The sequence below is a fragment of the Syngnathus floridae genome, chromosome 11 (assembly GCF_059516105.1).
Source record: "Syngnathus floridae isolate MCC-2025c chromosome 11, RoL_Sflo_1.0, whole genome shotgun sequence".
In the NCBI taxonomy this organism is placed as follows: Eukaryota; Metazoa; Chordata; class Actinopteri; order Syngnathiformes; family Syngnathidae; genus Syngnathus; species Syngnathus floridae.
The window spans coordinates 3534616-3557203 of record NC_142423.1 but is presented as its reverse complement, the minus strand read 5'-3'; the positions used below and the strand labels follow the sequence as shown (position 1 = coordinate 3557203).

Sequence of the window (22588 nt, the reverse complement as noted above, 5' to 3'; positions counted from 1 at the left end):
TTGCTCTGCAGAACATGATTCTATTTCTAGCCTTGGAAAAAGACAGTGTTTTGGCCAGCATGACACAAGAAAACTTTAAACATAGTAATTAGCACTTACTAAACTACAGGAAGGAGGAAACAGGGGTGATAGATAGAGATGAAAGGAAGGCGGCATTTGAATCCCCTACGGTGTTATTAATGTCACCACCAGCTCAAAGCATTGACCACATCCTGCGCCATCTCCATTGGCTAGAGCAAAAGCATTTAACGGAGCAATCCGACATTTTGTTGATGTGTATGATCGATTACACAACACAACTGCTATGCTGTGACTCCCTTTGGGAATCGGCATCTGCCTTTTGCCATTCTGTTTTTCTATAATAAGCTGTTAATTGCTTTATTTAAGTGTTTTTTTCCCCCTGCCGTGAATGTACTGTAGATAATTGCCATTCAGAAGGTCTTTCTGTTCACATTCCTCTTTATTGCCCTGCCAGCCCATGGAATCTCGGCGTTTATTTGCGCAATCTACATAAAACCATCCAAATATATGAATCAAAGGAAAGAGTGTGCAGGTAGACATGTGTGTAGCTTTTTATGGGTTCAGTGACATGGAAGAAGATAAATTGCTTTTATGTGTTTGTGTGTGCGTGCTGCTGATGTTAAGCTGAGGGGTTGTGTGGGCAGAAGCATCCTTTGCCGGCATAAATTGATTTTCAGAATCCAGACAACTATAGATGCTTATTGCAGGGAAGCCATGTGCTTTTTATCCATTTCTGAGTGAAAAGTGTGCAAAGCTGCTTGAGACTGTGCGTGTCAGCAATGAAGGAAGCGAGACAAACTACGGATGTGTGGTGTGACATATGAAACCGAAAATGCCAGCTGGGCTCACCGTAGTCCTCCAAATGTGATGTTTCACCATATGAGATTGCGAGTGAGTGATTTAACAAAGGCTACATGCCGACTGCCTGGATGCATTTGGGAAGTGTATTTAGTCCAATATGACAAAGCCATCTGATTGTTGGCAGGCGCTCGCACCAGTTTTGCATTTTTATTGCAATAGTTTATCGTGTCGAAAGTCTGAGCCGCAAACAACTGGCCAATGATGGATGCACGCCATTAAATATGTAATTCCCCTCCGTGTAATTAATATTGATTTTACCTCAGCCAGCATATATTAATTGGTAACTGCACTTGTTAAAAGGGCGTGCTAATTTCTCCTGTGGTACAAACATGTGGAACTTTAGTCTTGGTTGATGCTTTTAGATAAATATATTAATGTAACAAAATCTTTGTTATTGTGAGAGTGGTATGCAATTTATCGCATGGACCAGGGGTGTCAAACTCATTTTTTTCGCGGGTCGCATTGTAGTCATAGCTTCTTTCGGAGGGCCATTATGACTGTCAACCCAAATAAATGTATGAGTACCTCATATTATATACAGTAAAAGCGACAAAACAAACTGACAAATAACTCGAGTAAAAACTGGTCAAATATTAAAAAAAAAAAGAAAAAGATATTAAAAGTGAAGACAATTTGCAATTCTAGTAATGACACGAATTTGATGCACAATTCGTTTTCGCGGGCCACATATACCATGACAGAGATAAAGTGAAAACACTTCATTTTTAGCAAGCACATTAATGGATATATTTTTGGAGTGATTTTGTAACAGCAATTTTGAAATGCTTGGGCAGTTATTCTAGTCTATAGGCAAACATTTAGCTTACCTTGTTTAACTACATTGTACTCCATTGTTGTGGGAATTTTGAAGATGCCTTTATTTGATTATTTAGCTTATTGTAGTGGATTATGTATAATTAGTTTAAATACACAATAGTTGAAAATAAAATTTAATATCTATACAACTCCCCCCTAAACAAAAAACAGGTACAAAGCCATTAAGATCGTAAATATTTCGATTTTTATCATCTTAAGTCAGTGGGAAATCCCTTTTGAAACTAAACTTTGACAAGCCTATTATTGATTCCAAATCTTTGCCACTCTTATCGTTTTTTGCAATCACGGCAACTCGTCAAAGAGAATCCGTGCGTAACCGAATCACTGTCGCGCGCGCATGCACTCTCAACAGCCAGCAGTGAGCCTTGCATGGGCAGGGTCGCCAACACTTGAGTGTGATTCATTCACGGAGGAGGACGGATACGTTTGAGTGCATCTGCTGCCTTTCCTCTCCACATGCTCCACTGTGCACACAGAGGAGGAGAAGAACTGTCTTCATCAAAACTTCCCCGGCTGTATGGACACATAACCAACTGCACGGCTGACTTCGCGGGTGTTCATCAGCTTATTTCCTCACTTTCGTCTCCAGCCTCAACGTGTCTGAAGTGGCTGCCTCACCGAGTCGGACCGGAGGCCACCTGGTCTCTGATCTGGTCTCCGGAGTCGGTGGAGACTCAACCCGCTCCATCGGGGCCAGGCTGTGCGCCTCCCGGATCCGACCGGAGCCACCGCGCGCTCTCGAGATGGACGTGATGGAGAGGGAAGTCATGGACAAGCTGGAGGACCTGTCATCCGTGTACGACTTCGACCCAATCACCGGCAACATCCCCGCCACCAAGGTGGAAGTCACCGTTTCTTGCAGGTGAGTCTCCGTGGTGGTGTGAGGGGGGCGGGGGGTGACAACTCGGGGGGGAAAGTTGCGCAAAAGGTGCCGCACCCATTGTCGGACTTTTGCCTTGAATTCTTTCGATTCTTTTTTTGTACCTTAAACATGGCAAATGGACTTAAAAGAGCTGTGAGGGAGAGACTTGACACCAAAAATGAAAATTGAACCTCAATTTAATCTGAGATTAATAAATGTTTGCACTGCAATATTTTCCCCTGACCTGTTTGCTATCCTACAGCTTTCATCAATCACTCTTAGCAAACTGTTAAATATGAAGTCAGAAAAGAAATTTGCCAAACTTAACACTTGCACAGGTAAAATAGTCACATTTTGCATTCAATATTCAAAAGGTTTAGAAAGTCAAGGCTCTCAGCGCCTTATCACACACACATATACACGCACACACTTGCACATCTTTTCATGCTGGGTTTTTAGGTTGTTGAGCCATTCAAGCGAGCCAGTTTGAGCTGTGTATGCATTATTGATGTACTGTCTGACACACAGTGCGCTCTGTGCCACGCACATCTTCCAGCAAAGAGAAAAAGAGAGGGAGAAAAAAAAAGGAAAGTATTTCATTTTAATTAGTGGACGAACTCGTGGCTTTAATGATCCACTAAATAAAAAGGAATGGAGAGTTGCAAGGCTTCAATGAAAGAGTTTTGATTTTGAATGCATTATTTCTGATTGCAGAATTAAGCAGTATTCAGACACTTTGAGTGACAATCATAGAAGATGACCCTTTTTTTCTGCTCATGGATGTGATTGTGAGATGAAGCAAAAAGGCGATAAATCATGAAAGTACATTTGCTGCTGTAATCTGACTTTAAGTGATAAATAAATCATACACATTTGAAACACACTGTCATATAATGGAGGGATGGGGGGCGGGGCAAGCGAATAGGTGGGCCCATATGCTGGAGAATGCAAAACAAGAATGCATCTTGATACCTACTATTCTATTCCAGGTGGCCTTGCCCTACCTGCCCATTCTTGACATAGCACGAGCTGAACAAAAGTGCCGCTACAATATGTCATTCAGTCATCTCAAAACTTCTGCGTCAATGAAGTATGAGTCACGTTTGTGAAGAAAGGATTCACACGCATTTGTGTCATGTTCTCAGCGAGGTCTGGAAGCTTGATGATAGCTGCTGCCTGTTTTGGTTAATAGCCCTCATTACAAATGACACAGCTTTCTTTTGACAACATGTTATCAGGACCAGTGGCGGAGAAAGTGGGTGGACAGGGGATAAGGAGGATCAACGGAAATAATAGGAGGAATTTAGTGGTCTTCAAGCCAGGGTGGATGTACATTGTGGTATTTATTTAGTGGATTATATTCCTATGACATCAAATGATATTTTTTATTCCTACGGCGTTAGTTCAGCTAAAGTCTCCACCCACTTGGTGCATCAGGTCCACAGACCAGATGCTCCCGGAAGGAGCCTCAGAGGAGCCTTTCTGTTGCTGGTCATTCCCTTGAATGTTAAGCAAACCCAACTCACCATCCATTTTTCAAACTTGTTTGAAGATTCTTTGGCTTTCAACTGATTTTTGACTCTTACTTTCCTGCCTTTGTAAATTTATTTGTTTCCAATCCCATTGTTCAATGTGAAGCACTGTGTTGCATTGGAATAATTATATTTCTGTCATTTTGTATAACACAAATCATGAAATTGATTATTTCCACGATAATTTAATAATGATGCCAAGATGTGTTTTAGCAAATAAACGTATGGTGTTTTATATAAGGCAGTAATCCCATGAGTCCAATTGTACGTGGCTATCTTGATTTGTCAACAAGCTATGCTTCCAAGTTGCGTGAATGCAAAGCAGAGCCAATCAAGCCATTACTGTCATGGATTGTTTTTTTCTTGACACCTAATCACAATCAAGCTCCTCGGGATGCGGAAGATTGATCTCATAGCTGATAAATCTTCCTCTAATTGGGGGATGGCGCTCGTCACACTTTTTAACCATATATTCTGTTCTTCAGCGACATGTTTCCCCAAGAGGGGCGGGATGTGGAATTTCTCCACTTGTTTCCTTCATGCAAGCGTCACACGGCTTTGATTAAATTCCTGTGCTAAATATCGGGATGGTCGACATTTGCATATGGATTTGAGTTTATGACAAGCCTGGTTTCCGCCTCGGATAGGTGCCTTTATGAATCTGGGACATTCGGTGTAGAAAAGCCCCCGGGAGATCCAGAGCCAAGGCTTATCATCATTCTCAGCCCCCTCACTCGCTTTCACATCACATCTCTTTAGGTTAAAGCACTTCTGGTGGGAATATTTCCTGCACCATCAAGAGATCCCTGGTGCTAATTAACCGTAGAGAAAGAAACACCCAAACGATCTACAGTATATCTGCAAAGTAACACATTTGAAATGCATCACAGCTGCTTGTGATCTGTGCAGTCACAATATTAGGTACACCCATAGAAGCCAAGAGAAAAAGCTCTTCAGTGTCCAGAAGGGAATTGGGAAATTTAAAACATTGTTTTTATTTAATTTCTTTTGTCGCATTAAATCTACAAGAATGGGTCAGCCTATTTAAAAAAAAAAAAAAAAAAAAAAACATTTCCCTACCACGATGTCTTGGTGTTCGAGAGCTGGAATGTGTGAAGTGGCCAGGAACTCTTCACACCTGCCACCTCCAACTTTTTAGACTTTCTTTCCTTCTCTCATCCTTCTGATCACAAACCTCATTAGTTGGATTCTTCCTGTACCACACTAGCTGCTGCAGCAACATGGTTACGGTACAAAGGCGACTCAATGCTTCCCCATTAAATATGAATGCGCATTTTCTTTTTGTTCTGCTCCCCGGTGGTTTAAATTAAAACACCAGATTTGCTAGATCTTTGAAAGCACATCTGGCCACTACACGCTAAGGAAAAGTTTGTGGCAAAAAACTGACAAATTATGTTGAACAGTCTTACATAGCAGCAAACGTCCCACTAAAACATTCCGCAGCCTCCTTTCAATCGTATGCATGATGACAACAGAAAGACACTGATTCTTATGTTGAGTTTTGCATCCGATAATCCCCCTCCCGGGTCTGTCAGTAACACTGCTCAGCTGTCAGCGTCTTCCCGCTTCCACAACATTAATCTGTTCTGTGATGGAATCGTACATGTCAAATCTATATATCAAGCCTTCAGTTTGTCTTACTGCACATTAACTCCAGAGAAGCTGTTTTGAACAGAAAGTAGTTGCTGTTTAGGAAGGAGACAAGATGAGTATTGATGGAAAGAGGTTGAAGAGGTTTTGATCGATGATCTTTGTCTGACAAAGACACACCAGCCAAGGAAACACCACAACTCAAAATCAAGTCTAGTAGTGAAGCACGTTTCAAAAAATGTTTGGTGGCACACTGATTTATAAAGTTATAAAGTTTGGAAGTAATTTAATATTATTATTTACTATTGGATTATATTATAATATTTTATTTATAATTATATATATAAATAGTGTATATATAAACAGTATATAAATAAATAACATGTATATTATAAGATATATAATATAATATTATTATTTTATATTAGATTTAACAATAATACCATTAAGATTTGTTTTGGGGGCTTGTATAAAAAAATAGCACATAAACAGGATAAGGCAATTGGACTTCAAAGCATGTGGTTAGAACACTTAACAGTCTTCAGCCATTTTACATTCGTTGGGTTTTCGCTATATCTTGGGTGGTTAAAATGCATAGTTACATATTTTCGTAGTTTGCTCCTTACTTCTACTCTTATTAATCCACTTTCTTTGATTGATAGAGATTGTCACACATATCATACACTCTACTGTAATCACTTGTGACAAGTGAAGTGGCATGATTGATATGACATGACAACTGCTTTAATTTTGACACCGCTTTGCAAATAGCCAAGACAATGCAAATGTCATTTAGAATCTCATAGCCAGCGATCAACAACTGGCTTCGATCAGATGCGTATCTGCGCCTATTCTGAGTCTGTGCTGCTATTTCAGCTTTGGCTGTGTGCCCCTTTTTGCAGGATGAGATGATTGAGCAAGATGGTCCCGTGTGGTACAGCAAAGCTGGATATGCGAAAAAAAATGTGTGGGTGAGATGAGTGTATTTGATTATAATGCCACTGACACCCTGAGGGGAAATGGATAATGGAAAATGTGTGTGTGTTTGTGTGTTAGGGTCTTGCTTCCTCTACTTATTACATTCAGAAGGTTGTAATTTTATTTATGATGGCTGATAAGAGTTATTGTTGAATTCAATCAAACCGCTGGAAAAAAAAACAATGAATACATTTCCCACTCTGATGTAGGGAAATTCCATGCACGGTTTCAGATTTTTTTTTTTCATTCAAGTTCAGATTTTGTTTAAGGGGGAGTCTTTGCTTTCTACTGGTGTGACATTTGTCTTTTAGACACATTTATGATCCCCTGAGGAAGAAGTCCAAAGACAGCAATCAGCTCCTGCCCTTTTTTTCACCACCACGAGATTGGAAACCACCACGCAAGCTCTTACTACTGTAGTGATCTGCAACCAGCTACACTTATGCCTCATAAAAAGCACATTTTAATTCCAGGTTTGCATGTGTCTGTGGTGCATAAGTCAGCCCGAAACAGGAATAGGTCACTTTTGGCTTTATAGCATAGTCTAGAATGAGTTAGAAAATTAATACACCAGTTTGTCTGTCCATCTGTTTGCTCCCTATGTCACTACACAGGAAAAAAAAGTGATCCAGATTAATGCACAGCAGTTGCCATGGAAACATGCAAACTATGTGAAATTTACATATGTTGCTTCATCCCTTGAGAATATCTACTGCTCAAGTTCTATCCATTTAGAAATCTTTCCCAGTACTGTACATTAGTTCTCTGGTTCTATAGGTAGTCATATACTGTGGAACAAATTAATTTATGCTACAGAGTAAAACAAATCAGACTTACGTGAGAAGCAATTTTCTTGTTTTAGCCTCAGATAAGACAAGATCACAGATTCCTACTGCATTTTACTGATTATTGTGCTTTTAGATGTGACCCACTTTAGAAAAGTTGTTTTTTTTTCCAGGAAGAAAAATCGTTCACGTTTATCATCTTTTAATCTTGCAATCAAATAAATCAGCCAGCAGTGCCTTCAAGAATTTTTGCTTGCAGGCACAGTATTGCAAAATGCCCCCTATGTCCAACAATCACTATAATATACTATAGTAATATACTATAGATAATGACAGTTAGAAAAGAACATAATTAATAAATGAATAAGTAAATAAGATGGGGGGAAATTATGATGTTGCGATCTACATCTGCCACAGATTGTTGAATCTGTGGAGGGTGCAATGAAATCTGAAAATCTCTCCAAAGGAGTGTGGCCTAATGGGTGACATCAGGAACAAGGCTGCTGTTTGTACCATTTTCTAAAAGTTAATTAAAAATTGTGGCACTTTCACTCCACTGACATTTTGGCTTGCAGCACAAATCAAAAGACTGACTAAATGACAGCTCATAACTCAAAGAACTTGGGCACTCGTATGTCAAGGCACTTCTGTACTCAAATTTGCCTTAGATAATTTTCAGTATTTCTTTCAACTCAGCATGTCATTTTTGATTTACTGTAATTATATCAATCCAAAAATAACAATGTGCTTATGCTATACTTATGTATGCTAAGCATTTTAAACCTGATATTACTTTGGGGCAGTTTCAAATGATTTCGGTATTCACTGTTGTTTTTTTCTTAATCAGCTACCAACAATTTGACCTACGACCCACATTACCACTGCTGACTGATTTCACCTATCAGTAATGCACAATTAGCTGCTCTCCTAATTATACACCGTGCACATCTTCCTGACCCCTGACCTTTGTTGTGTCAGCCAGTAACACAATTTCCCCCGCTGGAATTTAAGGGATGATCTTAAGCCTTCACGCCAAGCCAGGCAGCGAGCTCACTGTGACTGTCTGGCACACTGACTTGGATTCTCCCCAGAGGAAGTTCTGCCCTGAATAATTCAACAGCTGGTGGGGTGGAATGATCCTGCTTGGGTCTACCATCCATTTGACACTAAAGTCATGCCAGCATTACAGTTACGCAGGTGGAATTGTTGCTCTCAATTAAATTCCTGCATAGTCGGTTGATCCATAATCTCTGGAAAATGGATTATTGATGATACTAGTTCCGTGTACAGAATCGAAAGGAATCTGTTGATCAGTTAATTTGTATATTGAAAGAGCGATATGATGCCATAAGAAGCAGAAACGACAGCTGAGTGAATTTTTTGAGCAGTTATCGTACTGCTACATAATTTCCCCGTACACTCTCCTCCATGCGGCTCCAGCACTAAAAACAAATTGCTTACTTCAAAACTTCCTTCCCAGTGTGTGCACATGCTCCTTCTACATCTCTCTTGTAGTTTCCTTTTTTTCTTTCTCTCTTCTGCCGCCTCCTCTCATTTTATTTGTAATTATTGTGCCCACCTCTTCCAGCTCTGTCATGACTGTTACCATGCACATGGCCCGCTTTCATTTTGTCACACTGACATACCGTAGCTTTTTCAAGGTGGATGAGTGTGGATCATCTTCTTTTTATGTTCCATTCTTGCTTAAATATCCTTGAGGGGAACACGTTGCCTTTTGAGGCAGGCTGTTATTGCTGAATGAAAACATCATTGCTCAATGAACATCTTACCTTTGCACTTTCTCAACCAAAATTGATTTGATAAGACTTAGAATTGGAAAAACTAGGTCAAATGTCTTAAAGCGTTTTCTATATGGATTTTATAGATCGAATGGATATTGATTTAATTTTAATCAATTCCACATCTCAAACACCACCAACCACTGGATAGAACTTGTTTTATATTCATGTTTTTGATGTGGGAGTAGCTGCAGTGATTTTTTATTCTTTTTTTTTCCCAATAGAAATTGGTTTATAATACTGAAACAGATTAATCACAGGAATCATCCTACGAAATGTTCATACGGTGCTACTTTTTGCACACTCTGGGCAACCACGAGGTAAAGCTCTTGCTGGAACCTACTCCCACTACAGCAGCAGGAAAACGCCTTCAGTGTGTGAACCTCTCACCCTCAATCTACACATATTTATGCTTCCTCTATGTGCATTGCCAAGGAATGAGGTGTCGGTGATATGAATAAATCTTGGCGTGCATGATGTAAAAATAAGAGTGAACACTATAAAACCCTGTTAGGAATCATTGAAAAAAAGCTGTGTCCCATAAATTCAGTTCATTTATAATGCACAACATATTAGATTGGATGGAAGCCTGAACGGGCGGAACCTTCGAATCTGTCACCGTAAATTTATGCTCACTTTTAGTCTAGTCCAAGTCTCCAAATCACTTCGTCTCAATTTGCATGCCTCTTCAAACAGAAGCACTGATCCCTTGATATTTATTATCTCCTCCTTAGTATGCCCCAGTTGAGCAGAGCAGTTAAAGTGTGAGAGGCTGGAGGAGCCTCCCCGTTTGCTTAAAAGAAGCATCTGTCTAATTAGCAGGCTTGCTGGTAGGCCAACACTATATCAATAAAGGCCGTCGAGATCGTGTCTGCTGAGCTGGGGCTTGGTTCTCCAACATGAGCAGAGGAAGCTTTGATATTCTTCTCTATTTTTGATCTCATCCACAACATTTTCTGCTTTGACTCTCAGAGAGGGAAGGAGGGTGGCTTCCCTCTCACAAACACACATTTTGTGTAACACGTTTGTCTGTTCTTCTCCGCTTGTGATTGATTTTCTGTTACATTGCTGCTCACTTCACTCCACAATATTATCTTGGATACAGACAATCGCTTGCCGCATGCAGGGCACATCTCACAGACACACACACACACACACATACTCGCACGCATCCAAATACTGCCTCGGTTGAATCTCAGATCTTTTTTTGAACCTCATTTACATCTTGAAAGTTTGTTGGAAAGCCCTGTAGCATTGCCAGTAGATTGCATAATGCCCAAATGTAAATCTGATGACACTTTTGAAAGTTGGATTGTTTTCACAATTAGTCAAATGGTGTCCTAATTTGTTGTTAGAACTTTTGAAGTTAGGTAGTCTTTCCTTTATGTTGCTACCATTTATACAATGCATTGTGCAGGATAATATCTATTTTCAATTGTTGACTTCACTTTTGGAAAAGTGTTTCAAAACAGAGCAGAGTTGATATTACCAAAGACGAATGAACAATTCACGTAGAGTAGAAGTAGAATTTCTTGATCCCCTTGATCTAGAGTATTTATAGACCAATCTAGTATAGACACAGACCTGGCACACATTGTAATGGCCAAAAGGGAGGATAAATTCTTTGGTCAGCACTTCTAAACCTTTGTACTTGTAGTTGTGCATTTATTTGCTAACATTTAGGACAGTGAAGGCTTGCTTGTGAATTTAGGGCAGGACCATTGTTGATGTGGGCTTGGCGTGTTGTGAAGCATACACGACGGAGGCCACACTCAGCACAGGGTAATAAAAGAATCACTTTGATGAGAATTCATTGCAGCAGATCTGGTTTTGAATAGATGAGCTCCTCCTGCTTGCTGGGTGCTTCTGTTTGAAGTTTAGGCTGTTGTCGTCTTTTCCTTTTACCCCCCTGGAGGGCTTTTTACCATTGTGTATTGATGTTTATATACGGTGAATGCCTGGAAGTGAATGTAAGAACATTCTGCACTTGGCCTTCTCCTCTGCATGCACGTTTGTCCTCCTCAAATCTGTGGATTTCAATCAAAAGCATTTTCTTTTTAATTATTTAATTATAAAATCAGTTGGAGAGAATTTGCTTCTCTTGTAATTCAATTTGAAAATGATTGAGGTTGATTAATGTCTTGCGTTAACAACTTGATAGAATTTACAACGATGTGTAATTTTTCATGTCATGTCAATCATTGGAATCCAATAGACATTGGTGTCAGCAGCCTCCGTTTCCACATTTTTGGTAACATCATATTACACGTTTTGAGGTTTTTCAGACACGGAACTTAAATGTAAATGTTAGGATTTGGAGCAGTTTTAGGCCATAAACATTTTCGATTAGCAGCTGTATTGTGAGCTCTTTGCAGATGACAGAGCTCCTCAACTTAGCTAAAAAAAAAAAAAAAAAAAAAAAAATCCCATAGAGGAAACTCATTTCGTCGTCTCTGATCTTCCTGTGTTGGTCATGACCCGACGCTCTTGGCCATAGGTAAGGCTGGTAAAGTAAATTGACCGGTAAATCGAGAGCATCTCCTTCTGGCTCAGCTCCTTCTTCACCATGAAAGACCAATGCAACATCTGCAGATGCATCAATCAGCCTGTCAATCTCAATTCGTTCTTCTTCGCTTGCTTGTGAACAAGACTCCAAGATGCCCCCACTTGGGGGAGGATCTCCTCGCTCTTTTTCGACTGAGCAAACTGGGCTCAGGTTTGATGCTGATTCTCATTCACCTCTCCAGTGAGAGATGGTAAATCCAACACTAGTAATGTACATCATCTGAAAATCACTGAGGTGTAAAACTGAGGTCACCAAATGGAAGTATTTATTTTCTCCATCAACTCACAAAGTCCCAAGTTGAGATCCTTTACTTGATGTGAGTTCACTGTATATAAATATTGTTTTATATTATATTATATTATATTATATTATATTATATTATATTATATTATATTATATTATATTATATTATATTATATTATCCATCCATTTTCTGAACCGCTTAGTCCCCACGGGGGTCGCGGGCGTGCTGGAGCCTATCCCAGCCGTCATCGGGCAGTAGGCGGGGGACACCCTGAACTGGTTGCCAGCCAATCGCAGGGCACACAGAGACAGACAACCAATCGCACTCACACTCACACCTAGGGACAATTTGGAGTCTCCAATCGGCCGACCAAGCATGTTTTTGGAATGTGGGAGGAAACCGGAGTGCCCGGAGAAAACCCACGCGGGCCCGGGGAGAACATGCAAACTCCACACAGGGAGGGTCGGAGGTGGAATCGAACCCGCACCCTCCTAACTGTGAGGCGGATGTGCTACCCAGTGCGCCACCGAGCTGCCTATATTATATTATATTATATTATATTATATTATATTATATTATATTATATTATATTATAATATATTATATTATATTATATTATATTATATATTATATTATATATTATATCATATTATATTATATTATATTATATTATATATTTTTTTTTAGACTTTCAGACTGAATCATATTAGTGGGTAGCCTCACCCAGTAAAAATATCATTGACATTTACCAGCTCACACTTACCTGACTTTTTGGGGAAAAAATATATATTGTAATATCAGCTCTGATGCACAAATGGAAAATGAGACTAAATGAAAGGTCAAAGTTCTGCATGCTCTCCAATGAGTCAGTATAACATTTAGAGACAGTTTTTTTTTTTTTTTTTCCTAAGGACTGTCTTTTGTTATTAAAGTTAGTAGAAAAATAATTTTGAATAAAAAAATCAATATGCCATGTTCTTCAGTATTCTCCTTCTTGAATTGATACCTTGAGACTTTATTAGTGGATAGGGGTGGAAAATAAATTTCATCAAGCAGAGAAAAGATCAAGCTCGATTGAGGCTGATGAAAGAACAGAACACGATGACACTAACTGAAAGAGCAAATGGTACAAGACAAGATGTGAAAGTAGAAAGATAGAGGGAGTATGCGATGGGATATCTCAGATGAAGAGAAGCATGAATCATGTTCATACCGGCTGCGGGCAGGCATTGCAAAAAGGTCAGACGAGTAAAACACAAGTGTAGCTCAGACACGAGAGATTGACACAGTTATTTTTTGACAAAGTTTTTGTAGTGAACTGAGAAATCACAGAAATACTGAAACACATTCAAGTCAAGCGAAATATTGTATCACTCTTTGTGTTATAAAGTTTTACGGTGCTGTGTTGTTGTACCTCTAAGTGAAATTAAAAAAAAAATGATGTCATCTGTTCGCAATGTTCTTTCATAAGTAAGTAACTGTGATATGGTTTTCATTTACAGAAATCTTCTGGATAAAGACACGTTTTCCAAGTCAGATCCACGTGAGTCTTTTGAATTTTTCCTTCAGTCACTTACCGTAATTTCCGGACTATAAGTCGCGGTTTTTTTCATAGTTTGGGTGGGGGGGCGACTTATACTCAGGAGCGACTTATATATGGTTTTTTTTCACAAATTTTTACTTGATCATTAAGACATCACTTAAAAGTATAGTTGACCACTTCCCATGTTATTTTTAGTATAGTTGATCACTTAACATGCTTTTATATCTTTATCTTGAACATATTCAAAACATAAAAAATAGAGAAAACATCAAATAAAGCAATTAACACTTTAAAGCACCATATCCAAGTCCACTGTCTGTTTGCTCCTCTTATATTTATTATTATTATTTATTATTATTTGTTTATTTATCATTTATTCAACACTCTTATTTATTCATTGTTTATACCTTCTTGGGTTTTTTTGTGTTGCTTGTATGGATATGTGTACTATCTCACCGAGGGATAGTGGGAACGTAATTTCAATCTCTGTGTGTGTCTTGGTATATGAAAAAAAAATCGACAATAAAGCAGACTTTGTCTTTGATAAAACAACCAAATAAACAAAACAAAAAACTACATTTAAAAAAATATATATTTTCAGACGTAACTGGATGAGGGCGCTTTAAATTTCACCGTTGGCCGTGACTCATCAACTGGGTGGGCTTAAGAAAAATGGCACCAAAAAGAAAGTCATATTTTGCAAGTTACAAACTTCAAGTTGTAAAATATGCAGCTGAAAACAGTAATCGAGCAGCAGAAAGAAAGTTTGGAGAACCGTGATGTACCAATGGATTACTATTTCAAGTGACGTCAGTGGCACCGCGCGGCGCGACCCAGTAAGGACAACACCGGCATCATTAGCGGTGATCATTTCTAAGTGACACGGAGGACAAAGAGTTTAAAGGAATTAAGGATTTGGAGTGACATAGAAGGTTTGAAAAACTATTATGGCTTTTACGCACGCCCGGTCCTACTCTACTGAGTCGGGGGCCGGCGCTCGGTCGAGTGGCTGTCCGCGAACGGTGCATGGGGCTCGGACATGACCATTACGCACCCCCGGTCCTCTGCCATGGAGCTATCGTCTCTGGAAGTCCACGCCGCCACACACTTGGAAGTTTGTTTTGTGGAATAAAGAGCCGTTTACCAAACCTACGTCTATCCTTGTACTTTGTTAACGCTACAATATAGTTATATACTAGATCTGTGGAATAAAGACGAGGCTGACGTCAGGGCGCACGCGCAGCGATGTTGACAAAGGACGAGGAATTTGATCGATGGATTTAATGGATTTAAAGTGCACGGATGGTTTGATAATATTATTGCTTATATTATAGTTATTTAAAATATAGTTTATCTATCGTTATATGAGCCTGTGGAATATTGTGCAAGCGCCCTCAGCCACGCGCAGCCATTGTTGACAAAGAACGATCGATGGATTTAATGAATTGGGGTGACACCGATGGTTTTATAAACATGTTATTTATGTAATGGTTGTCCTAAATCACTCTATATGTTACGTCAGGCCCGTTCTCAGCTCCTCATTTGTGTTTGTCACGTTAGCATACCTATCGTTTAGCCTGTTGCTATCGTATCGAATGATCGATGGATTTAATGAATTGGAGTGACACCAATGGTTTTATAAACATGTTATTCATGTAATAGTTGTCCTTAATCACTCTATATGTTACATCAGGCCCGTTCTCACCTCTTTGTTTGTGTTTGTCACGTTAGCATACCTATCGTTTAGCCTGTTGTTGCTATCGTTTAGCCTGTTGTTGCTCGTTCATGACTGTTTTTGGTGTGGGATTTTGTCGAATAAATTGCCCCCCAAAATGCGACTTATACTCCGGAGCGACTTATATATGTTTTTTTTCACTTTTGGGGCATTTTATGGGTGGTGCGACTTATACTCCGGAGCGACTTATAGTCCGGAAAATACGGTAACTCTTTCATCTTCTGCGTTTAGCTTTTTCTTTACGGGTTGAAAAAGTTTTCACTGTGTTTTGGGAAATCTTTGTTTCCTCCTACAAAACTGTAGGAGGAAAGCAACCCACTAATGTTGCTTCACTGTACTGGAGGTAACCTCCCAAAACAAAAGTGCACACACAAATTGATTTATCATTTCCAGGCAGGCTTCCTCTGATTGATGACTGACTTTTTCTTCTCTCTGTCTTTCATCCTTCACAATCTTTTATCTATCCATCTGTCTGCTGATTTTGTCCTGCTTCACAGTGTGTGTCCTCTACACACAAGGCGCAGAAACCAAACAATGGAGAGAGGTGAGTTTTTCTTCTTTAACATCTTTAAACTACAAAAAATAGACTTAAAAGTTGAATGAATGACTGAAGCCATGCAATTATATTTCAATAATGTTACCTCACAAGAATTCAAGTTAGTCAGCAATTGAAGTCTTCAGAATGTAAAAATGTTACTTAAAATAATGCCTGGACAGTAAAGCTTTTATGATGGAAACACCAAGACTGTTTCCTATAATACCGTATTTTCTGAACTATGAGGCGTACCGGACTATAAGGCGCACCTTCAGTGAATGGCCCATTTTAAAACTTTGTCCTTATATAAGGCGCACCGGACTATAAGGCGCACCATTAATGCATCATGTCAGATTTCTAATCCAAATCAAATCATTCTCCATTTTATCTTTTTTATTTCAACTTCAGACGTAACAAACTTATGATTGGTTTAAATTTAGGAATTTGGTCCATATATAAGGCGCACCGGACTATAAGGCGCACTGTTGGCTTTTGAGAAAATTTTAGGTTTTTAGGTGCGCCTTATAGTCCGAAAATACGGTAATAATAATAACAATAATAATAATAGTCATAATCATCATAATAATCATAATAATAATCATAAAAATACTCATCATCATCATCATCATAATAATAGGCTGTAAGGTGAGGGAAAACAGAACAGTGTGTGTAGACATGAGCAGGGTGTCAGCCAGAAACTTCCCGCCAGATTCTCATTAGCCCCCAGCAGCCCAGCAGTATCTAATGAACTCTGGAGCTTGGCATTGTCTCTGCCACTCAGCAGGGAAATCACATTATGGAGCCCGTCTTTGCCATCACCTGCCTCATCACTAGCATGTGCTGTGTATCTCATCAACACCTCTGGGCCTTTTGCAGTGCCTGGCTCATGGCAGAGATGGGGGATTTCTATTCTTACTCATTTAAGTAGATTAGTTCATCCATTGTTTGTCAGGAAAAATATTGCTTCCAAATGGATACTGAGGAATATTTTGTTTGTTAATGTGCGGTGCTATTCTAATTATGTAGAAGGGAGGCTAAGATTTTCTTAGTCAGGGTTGATCCTGTCTTCTCTTGTGACATTTCACCTTGGATTTTAATTGGCTGTTCCAATTTAAGTTTGATGAGAATTCACCCGGTCATTAAAAACAGTCAAAAGAACCACTGACATTAACGACTGCAAACTTTTTTAAAGTCTCCATCTAATCTTTTCAGTGGAATACAAATGGATTGTCAAGGCAATTAAGGAGCCAACTATTATCCATTTGGCAGCCATTTAAGATGATCACGGAAAAATCTCCTAACAAAACTCGACAGCTTTATAGATCCGTCAACTATCATTACGTCGGCGTGCATTTTATTCGCATCTAAAAACAGACCATGTTTAATATTTCTCCTGACTCCAAGGATAGAAATTGTAAGCGATACAGAAAGAATGTGGGAGAGACAAAACATGTATCGGAGGTCTTTGCTTCTTGGCTGCATTTGTTATCGTGTGTTGAAAAGTAGGCAAGGTTAGTGTACGCATCAACCTATGCAGCCAGCGCTCTGCATTGTGGAATGAGAGCCATGCATCCATGCACAACCGCTCCTTCACGCTCAACTTGCAAATAACAGCCTTGGATCTTTTGTTTCAGCTCAAGCAATTATCAGCTTGCACAGAGGTGCTGTTTGCGTGGTACCGAGGCGTGTTTCAGATTTTACAATATAACCGAAGACGAAGTGGACGGAGCATACTATCTATACAATTAATAGGTAGTGTGCGGATTGAATTATAATTGCAGACTTTGCTGAGAGATTGATAAAGACGAGGGATTAAGAAAGCAGGGAGGAACAGATTTTTGGAGAGTAAAAATAGATACAGTATAACACTCTGCCCAAAAATATCCCATGAAAAAGCCTTGTAATTTGTTTTTAAGATAAATTATTTGAACTGGATCACAGAATGGGGTTGTGCATATCTCTTTAAGGTAGGTTCTAATTTTCTGTTCATTTAGTATGCAGCTTATGAAAAGTAAGAATTGCTCAATGCCACCAAATCTGGTGGATGCAAATCTATTATTCAGTTGTTTGGGAAACCTTGGTAATTCAAGTTAACCTCATATTAAATTGATTAAAAGATTTAAACAGGCACAGGAATTAATCTTTGTCTCAGATCATAAAAGGAAACGCTCGCAAATCTTCCTGATACCAAACTTCGGGATGAGTTTGGTTAGTTTAGTAACTGGTCATACTTTTTCCCCTAATTTTCTCAGCAAGTCATGTCACTGCGACTTTATCGTAACTTCTTTTCCTCTGGGATGTTCAAAGAAGACTTATCCAGCTGTAATTAATGTGGGAGAGGTTTAAGATCAAGAAGCCCCGGAAACATAGCCCCGGTTCCCTTTTCAACGTGTGAAAGCGCCACCCTTAATCAGGCCTCTGACAAGAAAGGTGTTCGCACGGGTGTGATGAGGGAGAAGATCCCAATCGAAAGCAAGTTTCAGAGTGTTTTGGTCTCTATGACATCGGTCTGTCTTTCTCGATTTGCAGTTTGGCAGGACTGAAGTGATCGACAACACCCTGAACCCTGATTTTGTTCGGAAGTACATCCTGGACTACTTTTTTGAAGAGAAGCAGAGCCTTCGCTTCGACTTGTGAGTCTGTTGTATTTGGAAGTCACTGCAGATTATTTCTACCTCCTTGATAGATTGCTTTGACTGAAGCTGAGTTAGAAGTCAGAGGAAGAGACTGGCACCATCAGGCATCCAGCCTTGCTCTTCCTTTGCCTCACTGATTTTTTGCTCTTTCGACAAAAATTATATATATTTGTCCTCATGGTTTCTTAAACATCCCAAAAAATTGTTACACTCATCCATGGTGGCCAAAGGCTGCCTGTAACTATGATGAAACCTTGCATGCTGTCCAATTGTGCGTAGTTAAAGTAGAGGTGAACATTTAATCAGCAAATTACATATGCACAATTTCACTTGCTTTCACAGTTTTTTAATTACATGTAATTCTATGTAAATTAGATCATGAGCTCTACTCATGATTATGGATGAAGAAAAAAAAATCACATTTTCAACTGATAGTAACATCTGAAAAGTTGGCAGTGGCTCATTTTAGTTTTTATATTAGACCATGGGGTATTTTTAAATGTGTTAATAGATTCCCTGGACAGTAGATTGACAAAAAATAATCAATGTGTGATCAACTCACATACATACAATATAAAAAAGAAATAAAAATAAATGTCCCCACTTTTTAATTGTGTAATTTTGAAACGGCCTTTTTGCCTTTGGGTTTCATTTCAGGTATGATGTTGACTCCAAAAGTCCAGACTTGTCCAAACATGTGAGTGCACATTGTACTGTTTTCTATTTATGTTCCACTTGACACCACAGATAAGTGCACACCAGTTTCGGCTGGATTCCAAATTTTTATTTGTTACCTTAATGCATGAGACAAAGTAAAATAGTGCATGTTTGGTTCAGACAATGAGCTGTGCAGACTCTTTATCTGTGGTGTTTCTAATTAGAAGCTGTTTGTTGCCTGCTGCTACTTGATGGAATAAGGCAAACCCTCTTGAGTGCTTGGGTTGTAGCAAAATCCAAATCCAAAATGTTCTTTTTTCCACCATGTAAATAGTTTTACATGAACAAATAATTTTGGATAATTTTCTTTCTGTTCATACATAGGGAGAGATCACTCGTTGGCGTCACTTTTCACAGTGACCTCAGAGCACCTCTGCTTTTCCTCCTGGAGTTTTCGGGCTTTTCCATCTCATTATTGGTTTACTTAAAAAAAAAAAAAATCATGCTGGCATAAATATTTGGGTCCGGCAACATAAAATCGGATGTGTACTTTTATGTCTAAATGATTTATCCCACAGAGAGCTAGCTGGTTGTACGTTATTGAAATCTGAAGGCAACTCCAGGAAGAAACCATCTCACAGCGGTGACATTGCAATGACAAAAATCAATCACGCAATGCTTTTCACCATTTTTTTCCACCTCTGGCAAACTTTTAACTCAATACTGTATTAGCTTTCTTCATCCAACCGGAAACTATGGTGACTGAAAGCATTGAGAAATTATGTTTTAAATCATTTGCTGATGATTATTGGATGTATTTGGATTAACAGGGGTTTGCATTTTTTCCGCATCATTAGCTTTCTTTTTTTAGGGGGGGGGGACGTTAAAGCACAGCATGTTGTCTTGTCATTCTTACCTCATCACCTTGAGCGGCTTTAGGAATCAGGACACTTTGTTTTCAACGTGTCATGTTATATGGTATATGATGGGCATCTATTGTTGTTGTTATTGTTGTTGTCACTGTTGTTATTGTTGTTGCTGCTGCTGGCCAACATTTCTGGAAGCCTGCAGAACTCAATGTAGGTGCTAGCATCGCTTTCACCTCTGACACTGCATGGCTGCTGTCTCTCATTGGCTCAAGAGGAAGGGCGATGTCTGAAGGGCACTGCGGCAATCTGTGCAACCTTTCAACACGCTCGTGGTCTTGAAGGGTTACACGATGGCTGCGTGATGAAAGGGCTTAATTCAGTTTTTTTTTTTTCTGGGGTCGGGGGAAATGTTCACTACATCACAACACACCAAAGAAGCATGATGCCAAGGCGCCATGAGGAACTCTTTGGGCTGGATTGTTGCTTTTCTAGTGAAGAAAAGCAAACAGAAAAGTATTGAGCTCAGAACACTACTACTAATATTTGCAGGCCACCACAAATTTAGTTTTCAATAGCTTTTGATAGAATTCTGTTGTTTGCGAGGATCTGGATAAATAGATGGATACAATTATTTCTCCCCTGCTATTTGAGTCATCAATAAAATTGTCCACAAGCTCAGAATCACATATGGCACCGCCTGTCGGTTGATCAGCCTCCATGAAGCAGGAAGTAGCTTGCTAACTAACCAACAGATGGTCAATAAACCCACAAATAGAACACTGACTTTTGTTAGCAGTTTTTGTTCTTGGTGGAGGGCTGCAGTCTGCCAAGTGATATTTTCAAAGTTATTATACAATTAGTATAGAAGAAAAGCCATAACAGTAGATCCGGCTGTATCCGTGGCACGGCAACCTGCAATCACTTAATTACACAATTCCATTTTATTGCTGTAACATATTAAAGGGGAAATATCCATTTCTTTGAATGCAAAGTGAGTGTCAAATTTTACACCTGATAGCAGCATTGAGGAATTCGATCAGCTTTGTTACACTCTGTCTGACACTATTTCACAATGCATATAATTTCAATTTTGCTGCTTAACAAAAAAACATTGCTGTCTAAAGCGAAAAGGGCCTTGAGTTGATACAGTCATGACAGCATTACAAAAACAACTCTTAATGTGTGCACGGTATTGTCAAGGATGTTTGAAGGCCAAGTGGTCATGAATCATCTTGCTTGTCATTCTCACTATGCTTTCAATCTCATGCCATCTGTTGTGTATCTGTGATAGTCCACAACTCACCGCAGTGTGCGTACTGTGTGACACCCCTCCAAGTTGTCTTTAAAAATAATGCCAAGACAGCAAATCTGCTGTTGAAATATTCACAACTTTCCAAAACAAGCTTTTTCCAAATGGCTAACATAATATATGTTGACTGACTTGAATTTGATGCACTAAATTTAATCTGAAGTTTGATCTTCAATTTGACCTTTGCAGGGGTGTCCATGGTAAAAAAAGAAGACAGCCGAGATATACCTACGGATCTGACCTTCCTTTAAAGCATTTTTTCTGTTTTTTGTTTTTCTCAATTCCATAAATGCCAGCCTGCCTAATTTGCTCCCTTCTTTGCTTTTCCACGTTCTTAGGACTTTTTGGGACAGATGTTCTGTACTCTTGGAGAGATTGTCGGATCACCAGCAAGTCGACTGGAAAAACCTCTTGGGTAAGTGAGCTCATTCAAGTAATTAAAAAAGATATAACGACTCAAAAAGATACAACAAATGAGTTTTTGGATTTCTGCCTTCCTGTGATGTCGTTGATGTGTGTATATTTGACACAAAATGAGGCACATTTGACACATGAATAAAACTCCTCGATAATGTTGTGGAGTCTACATTAGAGTAAATTCACAATGGTAAACTGTTTTGAATTAAAAAAAAATAATAGCAAATTGTGAGTCACCTCAAATAGCCCGGGCCAAAAAGACAAGTCAGTAAAAAATAAAATAAGTTGTACAGATAAACTTGGAGAAATTGGAGTAAGTCTTTAAACTAAAAGTACTATTACTACTAAAAAGATCTATACCTTGTGTTTTTACAATGGCTGTGAAATGGCTGTAATAATTGGACGTCCTGTTCTCCGTCATTGCATTCACGATAAAGTCGAACCTAAAAGCTAACTGGAACTTCCAAATACTAATTTGATAAAAATGCAATTTGCAAAGAAAACAACATTGTGTGTAGGTTGTATGTGCTAAGCTGCACTGAACAAAGAAAAAATGGCGACAGTCAAAGAAGGCTTAATTGGGAGCGTTGACCTGAATAGTGTTTTTGCATCTCTCACATCTAGAATCAATGATTTGGGAACATTTATAGCTTGGCTTGGCTTGAAAGAGAATTAGTCTTTAGTCGTGCCAAATAATATATTTTGGGACGATCTGCAGCTGAGCGATAACGTGAGTGCTTGCCAAATATTATTTTTGTGGCTGCCTTGAATCATTTTTTAGCACGAATAAA

General features: G+C 39.1%; 1 protein-coding gene across 3 annotated transcripts in view; it reads left to right on the top strand.

Annotated features, from left to right (window-relative positions):
* The first annotated feature begins 2075 nt into the window (after positions 1–2075).
* cpne5b (copine Vb) overlaps positions 2076–22588 on the top strand; it is a 64379-nt gene continuing 43866 nt past the window's right edge. Inside the window, exons 1-7 of one of the 3 annotated variants that reach the window (XM_088389230.1) lie at positions 2076–2234; positions 2309–2581; positions 13599–13639; positions 15872–15918; positions 18439–18542; positions 19203–19242; positions 21719–21795. In XM_088389230.1, coding sequence (XP_088245356.1) covers positions 2176–2234; positions 2309–2581; positions 13599–13639; positions 15872–15918; positions 18439–18542; positions 19203–19242; positions 21719–21795 — 641 coding nt within the window. In that variant the 5' untranslated portion in view covers positions 2076–2175. Of the gene's footprint in view, positions 2235–2308; positions 2582–13598; positions 13640–14847; positions 14945–15871; positions 15919–18438; positions 18543–19202; positions 19243–21718; positions 21796–22588 lie in introns of those variants that run through there. The other 2 variants (XM_088389232.1, XM_088389231.1) reach the window with 2 other exon arrangements.